The 8,487-nt window shown below is 39.2% G+C and overlaps 1 protein-coding gene across 2 annotated transcripts in view; it reads right to left on the minus strand.

Moving 5' to 3' along the window:
- Positions 1-8,487, minus strand: part of slc2a9l2 (solute carrier family 2 member 9, like 2) — an 85,350-nt gene that overhangs the window by 13,877 nt on the left and 62,986 nt on the right. For both annotated transcript variants that reach the window (XM_035661158.1, XM_035661157.1), the window contains exon 11: positions 5,321-5,448. In XM_035661158.1, the coding sequence (XP_035517051.1) occupies positions 5,321-5,448 (128 nt within the window). The remainder of the gene's footprint in view (positions 1-5,320; positions 5,449-8,487) is intronic.

Raw genomic sequence — 8,487 nt, forward strand, 5'->3', positions numbered from 1 at the left:
GCGCCGGAATTGTCCTTTAATTTCTTAGTACGTGCGATTTTTAAATATAGCATAAAAGGCTTGAGGGGACTGTAATGTACAGAATACACAATGAATAAAATGCACAACAAATAGGAATTCATGAAAAATAATCTCCTCTGGAGCTATTTGGCAGTTAAGAGTTATGAGCAATCTCCTTGCAACAAGCAAATTGCTTTTCAGTCCTGATACTTTGGGGTTGTGAAACAAATAGGAGCTCTGTATCCAGTTCTATGGCTTGGTGTCTCCTGAGGAAATACAGCTCCAGTACTCTTGTCCGGCCTGTGCTTTTCTTTGTCAGACAAGTGGTTAAACTGTAGCAAACTGTAGTCAACCAGATGCCTCTGCAACCAAGCAGGATTTTAGAATTGAATGCTACACAAAAAAAAACACTGTTCTCTTTGTGAGTAGGCATGGGCATGATGACTTTAGAGTCCTGACTGGGTTAAACAATGAAGAGACATTGCAAAACTGCTGGTGGATGTTCAGATAAGGCTCATTGTTTTTGTGTTTTACAGATTTACACAGAAACATACCCAGATTTTAAAAAAGCAAATGGGTTCAAACTGATTTTCACTTGATTTTTATGGCTTATTCAAGAGTGTTTTCTTGCCACATGAAGACACTATTTACTGCAGTTTGCAGTGAACAAGGTCCCCTTGTGACAAGTACAGCTCAGAATATGCTTATAATAATATAAAGTGAAGAGAAAAATAAGGAGAAACACAAATGAGCTGCTGGTTATGCACCAGAGTACCTCTAAGTAATTTAAAAGGCAAACAGTGACAGTACTAGTACTGGGATGTTTGTTCTGCAAATTGCATTTTTTCGAATAATATTTTCAAAGTTTTTAAACTGATTGTCTCACATTTGAATTTAATAATACATATTAATTCACAATACATATAAATTCACAGATTTGTAAGGAAAATAAAATCCAAAAATAATGAGTCTTAACAACAGGTTACATCACCATAGTAGCTTGCATTACCCACCCTGACGAGCTGGCACACTGGTTAAGAGTGTGGAGTAGCACACATCTCCTGTCACTACACATTACTTGAGTCCCAGGAGCCACAGACATGGGGGCAAACCTCCTGTCCAGGGTGAATCCTCTAAACTCACAGGCTGTCAGCCGGGTCTGGTAGAGATACTGTACCTGCAGGCCACTGTGGATCATTTTCTTCACAACCAATCGCTCAGTGCTCACACTGCTGTATGATTTCCCTCTCAGCCTGATTCTCCCAGCACAGCCAGAGGGACAGAGTTTGCATTCAAGGCACACGGAGGAATTTAACATTCTCACTCAATAGTTAGCCCTCTGGGCCTGGCTTGTGAGAGGCTAAATCAGGATGCTGCCCGCCAGCATGATGGAAACCAGTCAAAGTATTCATACTTGCCGCACAAAGTGGCATAACAGCAGCCACACAGGGGGGTCTGCATCCTCTGCTGTGCTGCTCCATGGAGAGGGAACATCACTGAGTCATATTCTCCATCTCCTTGGTAATAATCTGGGATCAAAACTTGGTGCTGCTGCTAAAGACAGCTCCACTACTGGCATTTGCCTTGGCCGGCAAACTGCAGCCCACAGTCCACTAGTTTGTCCCAGAGCTGTCTGAGCTGCTTTAGTGCCCAAGGTAAAGAGTTCCTCCTATCTCAACATGTCAGGGAAGTTGGTGGTGTTCCACTTGTCTACTCTCTTCTTAAGAGGAGAGTAAATAAACGTAATCAGTCCGGATCTGTCTGTTTGCTTTACTCTCACTGACCGTGGTCTGGACGTAGCAAGGTTAAGCTCATTTCTCATCAGAGCCTCTCCCACTGGTTTGTGGAGGATATAGGTTTGGCTTATAGGTGTAAAAGAGTGAATGTCTTCATGGGCCACAGATCCTATTCTACACAGGCAGGATCCCAGGCCTTGTTAAAGGGGGTGTCAATTCAGGACATTTGACTCCTCAGACTCAGAGCAGATTACTTGGGCTGCTTAATCTCTTTGGGGTTGTCTGTCTGAAAGGTCCTCTTGGCTTGGGGGTGCAGCAATACAGGAGCTGTCCCTATATCCTACAGACACTGAATTCACTCAGAAATAGAACTAATTTACAATGAGGCAGCAGTTCCCTGCACTTATAGACTTTGTACTTTTCAAGTGTTTGGCAGATTCTACTTGTTTCCCTACTTACTTTGAAATCTAGTAACTGACAAGATAAAGCAGTCAGCTATGTCTTTTTCTCAGTGTATATCTAAGGGGTTCTCTAATGTATGTCACATCAATGAAATGCAACAAGGTAGTAGAGAACTGGGGATCGATAACCGGATAAGAAGACAAACAAGCGCCCAAGACATTTACGTGGAGTTTTTTTTTTTAACACCATAGCTGCCAGTACTTCCCCAAAGGACACAGATTGGTCCAGTACTGCTGTAGTTTGGCCACAAATGCATAGATTGAAGCCTGGCAAGATGGATTTGCAGTTAACTAGAAAACCTTATATATATATTATCTTATATAAGATAAATATAAATATAAATATACCTTTATGTTTTAAAATGCAGTGAAATTGGCTAATTTGCTTAGGTCTATATACCAGTATTCACCATCTCTCCAGTATTTTGACTTTATAGGGCTCCAGCAGAAAATGTCAAGCCTCAGACCAAACACAGAGACACAACAAGCTAGAAATAGATTATTGTTCTACATATGACTTTTTATTATAGTTGTATGTATGTGTAGCCTATAGTGAACTGTCTGAGTGCAAAACCTTTTGGAAACAGTAAAAACAGACTACTGAAAAAGGTTTTTTCACTGTCATATAAGGTAATACACCAAACTCAACTTGAAACTCAACAATACACAACCAATCCATCAAATGGCCAAAACCAGTACCAAGCAATATTCTCTAACACCACCAAACCCAATTGTGTAGAAACACATTGTACTCCGGTAAGGCTGTAAAGTAAAAAAACCAAACACTGAAGTTAAGAATGAGAGATGAGAAAAAACAAGCTGTGCGGCCAAAGAAAGAGAGAGGGAGAGGCACAGAGGGAAAGAAACTGAGCAGGTAAAATGAGACGAGGCAGTGATGTGGAGCCACCTGGAGCAACAGTCAGGTTTTAGAAGTTGAAAGAGGAACCTGCAGCTTACAGGAAGAAAAGAAATCCAGTTTCAGTCACTAATAGGCTCTTCTGTCGGAAACTGTTTTGCTGTATTTGCTTATTACCCCTCTCCTAAAAAAGCACATTTATCCTCCTTAAAATGAAGGTCTCTCCGGTCCAGTGTGAAGCACTCTAAACATGCTTATAATTCAAAACAAACAAGGATCAAGTAAGTTTTATGACATTTTTAGCATTTTAATACCAGAAATGGTGCATTAAAGGATTCTACAATAGAAAGTCTGACCCACTTCTGTGTTAGCCTCTGTATCACCACTTTTAATTGCTCAGTGTATTTTCAACAAGCTAAAATGATGACAGTGGGCTAAGCAGGTATCTAATTCATTGCTGTCTGAAAAAAAAACCCTGAAGGCCGCCTTATTGAAACCAAAAAAAAAAAACAGTTGTGATTTTGTTAACAGCTGCTGCTACGGAGCTTTAATTGTGCTTCGGGGTCTAATGCTTTATGTTCAGAATTCCTGTCATGTCTCACGTTTCACCCGCAACACCTTGCTTACAAGGCCGAGCAGCAAAAGTAACACGTCAGCACCACAACAGCCGCAGTCAGTGTTTCAACACTGGGTCTGTCCAGCCACAGTACTGCTGGGCTCTCAAAGGCAATTTGAAAGAGATAACAGCCCAACACAAAATCATGTACCTAAATCCATCTGCGTAAAAGGGGAAAAGCCTAAAAAGACACTACAGTTAACAGTTACATGTCTAAATTGATTAAAGCACCAACCATTATGCCATTAGAGACAATAGCTGCATTGAAGTAAATGAATGACTAAAAAACACATCTGAAACGTACTCAAACAACAGACTCAGTGATTAAGACATAAGAGATACATTTTGAGAAAAAATAGTGATGGGGGTTCATTTTACTTTTAAGTGATCCAGATCATTTGGCTTTTGTAATTCAGCCAAATTTAGCAATGTTTTGACCTTTGATTGGTATGTGTGTGCATATATAACGTCAATTAATAATGTATTTATACTAAACCTTTAGCTTCATGCAATTATTAAATTATGTGTATTTAATGTTTTATAACCATGTTTTGTATGTTGGTTACTGGCCCAACATATAAAAGTCTCAGCACTCTTGGGTCTAATTACCAAAGTGAAATGTTTCTGGATTGTATTTAACAAATATGTTAAAGAGAGCCGACTCATTAATGAACAACATATCACTAGGCAAAATTGAGCAGCAAGTCCAAGATACTACATTTACCATAATGCAACTCAACAGCATCTTTCATTAGACTGCCATCCCCGCCTAATAAATGTCCACTTATTTCAAACTCTACACCTTTAATGCAGAATTTCTATTTAAAAAAAAAAAAAATCTTGTTTTCAATGCCATGTTTTACTGCCATTATCCTGCAGCTTCAAGAAGAAACTCTAATATATTATCAGACTAACATGGGAAATAAAAAAACATGGGAAATAGTGAAAGCAAATGTGTGCTGGAACATCCTTTGTGGCTTAGCTGCTGTTCCTCACTGCTCCTCCAGCTGAGGTGCTGATCACACTGACTTACACTAAGGAAGCAGGGCTTGATTTTTCATTTCCACATCTTACTGTTAGGTTAGGTCTGACCTTAAAAGCACCCTGCACCAAAGCTGAGCCAATAGTTGAATTTTTACAGTTTTTTTTACAGTTAGATTAATAAGTATGATTCAATGAAGAAAAAAAAAGCACAGCACATGTTCAGTCAGGAAAACTCTGATCATTAAGTTCAAACCCTTATTGTGAAAAGACTGTAAATAAGGAGGGATCACTGACCCTTCCAGTCTAACAATTAGAGCTCAGTAGTTGCATATAATTAGGATACAAAATGCATAATGTTATGTGACAGGACTACAGAAACATCAGAGGCAGCACAAACACTGGTTTGGCAGGAAGCTACTGCTGGGATTAAGGAGGAGCTGACAGCTTTAATGGACTGGGAACGTTGGAGTGACAAACATAGTTGGTGTTAGTTTGGTTTAACTGACAATTCACTCATAACTTACTGTGTGCGTAATGCTCTATTTTATAATAGGGTCACTTGTTTATTTAATGTATCTCGACTGGCATTGTAACCGTGAACTCCAAAACAGGACCCCAACCTTAGCACAATGTGTACATGAGTAGACGTTTACATGAGGTATCTCACCTGAATGAATGGGAACAGGAGGCCCACAGCAAAGTTGGACAGCCAGTTTACGGTTCCAGCGATCATGAAGGCCGCAGGTCGGTAGGACTGTTCAAACAGTTCCCCGGTCAGGACAAAGGGGATACCACCTGACACAGAAGGGAGAATTAGTTACAAAAAAACCCCACTGACAATAAATAACAGAAAGAAACAGCTTTGCTCTGGCCATCATTCTGTGCTTAAAAGGACATAAAGTGGAAAAAGATTGCTCATTGTTTGCTTCTACTACAGGGTGGACACACAAAGGTAAAATAAGTGATACTATCTTAGTTTTTGTTTTTCTTGCCTTCTTACTGCATAGTGTACTGCTCATGAATTCCATGAGCATCAGTGCAAGTCTGACACCATAATATCATACCATCCTTCTGTTCCCATATCACATGATCACTTTTTATCAGAATAGATACAATCAGCAATATTTTTCACTGAATCTTTTGTATATCCATATGACCTTGCCTTGTATGAAGAAATGAAATGAAAAGAAACACTTTTTAAACATTATTTAACCATTAAAATATATATATGCTTGAGAAGAAAAATCTACTTAAAAAAAGATTAAAAAAAAAAGAAATTAGTCAAAAATGATTACGGTTGTAATTAAAGCTATGCGTTATGTTGCTGTGTTTCAATAAGGGCTAACACACTACAATGCCAGTTTAAACATTTTAATATGGTTGCTCCCTTGTTGAAAGTCCAGAGTTCCTCTGGCCTATCTCCGAGTACAATGTGCAACCAACATTTCCAAACCTCCAAGAGCAGATGTTGACATTTGGATGCTTTGACGTCAAACTAGGAGACTGAAATTGAAAAACTTGGCCCACTGAACTTAAATGTAAAAGGTAGTAATTCATCCTGACATATTATTGGAAAATCAGTAGAGAGCACTGAGGAACTATTCAAAACACTCTAGTCTCAATTTAGTAGTAAGGTTAGAGGAAGAATGCTGCTGTCATCCGTCCAGTTACTTGGATTTCAAAGTGTCTTTTGCGTCACTCAAATGCGACGCAATGATAACATCAAATCCAGAGTAAAGGAAGCTGCGTCACCAGCATATCATGTAGTGACTCATGCCGTTACCACTGCAACCGATGCAGATACGCTAGGCTGCAAATCAAATCTGCTCAAAGAAAGAAAAATCAATCCCTGTAGAGGCAAAAAGGCACATGTTTGAGGACTTTGGTAAACTTGAATGACCTGTGTTGTTTTGTCACTTAATGACACAATAAAACCAGTCTGACTCTGTTTGTGCAGAATGGAGCGCAGTTATCTACTTTTCCTAAACACACAAGACTCATGTTGAGAGGATTTGCACATTTCTCTGCCCCCTCGATTATGCATGTAAGAGTAGCAGAATGCCACTGTTGAAAATGTAATGGACTGGGACATTTTCAACCATGTTTCATCACCAGTGTCACCATTTCTTATATGAACCCCTCCATCGGTGAGCTGCAGGGAAAGATGAAAGTGGAAGAGAGGTTCCGGCTGCTAGTGACTTGTGGTGGGTGTGTGTACAGTATATTGTATATTTTAGAACCATCGCACAACACAAACAACAAGATAAAGAGATGGAGGAGAGACACAAACAAAAGTAAAAGTTATTATTCACAGCCCAAACACTCTCGATAATATTAAGTTATAAGTTATGACTTATCTGGACTACATATTATCTAACCATTTTTGAATAAGCTGCAGGCTGACAGAATTGGTATAGGGGTGTAGATAGTGTTCAAGCGTATAAGGCATGCTGTGAAATGGTGTATGTAAGCAATTTCAGGAAGCTGGCTAGCCATGTGGCCACATCTCTCACAGTTTTCCCCACAGTGGCCATTGTTAAACTGAGATATATTGACCTGTTAAACCTGTTTGTGTACATTAACCTCACTGTTAATGGCATAAATAGTAGAACTGGTATAAGTTGTAGTTTTAGCATCTTAAAAAACACACAAAAACATCAACAGAGGTTACAGAATTGCACACTGTGTACTTATAAATCTGTGGATGTTGCATTTTATCCTCACAGCATTATTTGTTGTAACATAATTGCCTCTGAGAAGACAGTTAAAAAGATACAAACCACAGGAGGATCCATTTAAAGCTGAATAAAGGGAGGTATGGCTCGAATTAGCCTTCAGCGTTCTCTTAGATTTAATTGTTTGTGATAATAAACCACCTCATTATTTGAATAAGATGCCTTCCTGTTTAACAAATGTGACCAGCTGATTACAAGTGACCGTGTGTGTTCATGTGTGCACAGAGTTGGCCGGATTGCACACAGAAATTGTGTGCATATTAAAGGCGGACCACCTGCCAAAGCTTTTAAATGACATTAATGGTCACTAACAAAATGTGCAGATGCTCTGGTTCCCTTGAGAGTACACTACATCCACACTAAGGAGGATAAACGTGTCCACACAAGCCTTTTTGGGTAGTTTCTAAAAAATGAAATCACATCACATCACAAAATGAATCCACAGTGAAATGCCAAAGAAATATGACATTTTTTGTATTCCCACCTCTTTTGTTTGGCAAACCCAATAATTGTGCATTAATGCCATTAGCTGAAGTCTCAATTCAGATGTTCTTGTTGACATATGTTTTGGGTTTCTGTTGCCACACAACTGAACAAGCACAAAACTGTTATTATATCGTGACTCATAAATGCTACTTGTTGACCAAAGTAAATACAGTTCTTGAGTTGCTGCACTTAAAACATGACAAGTCAAACCAATTTTTTATGCAGTCTGCCTGAACAAATATGCGACAGATGTGTGATCAGCTTTGTTGAAGTTTAATAAAAGGGATCCATCCTCTTAACATCGCTACAACACTGTGTAGACAACTGTGCAGGCTTATAGTTTGGAGAAGCTCAGTTTTCCACATCCACATAACATTTGCATTTAAACCAGATATTAATAAACATTCTCAACGTCTCAATTCTGCCTGTATTGTGAGCACAACATGCAGATTCATTAGGCAGGACTGATGGACTTTTGCATTTTAAATTTTAGCTGCTAGCCTGAGATTTAGGAATCAACCAAAATACACATTGGGAGCAACATAACAAACTAGAAGTGTGCTCTCAGTAGAGTGCCACCAGGTGTGAGGGCATGTGAGGGGGGGGGGGGGGG

The sequence above is a fragment of the Morone saxatilis genome, unplaced genomic scaffold (assembly GCF_004916995.1).
Source record: "Morone saxatilis isolate NCDOM2014 unplaced genomic scaffold, NCSU_SB_2.0 Contig18, whole genome shotgun sequence".
Lineage (NCBI taxonomy): Eukaryota > Metazoa > Chordata > Actinopteri > Moronidae > Morone > Morone saxatilis.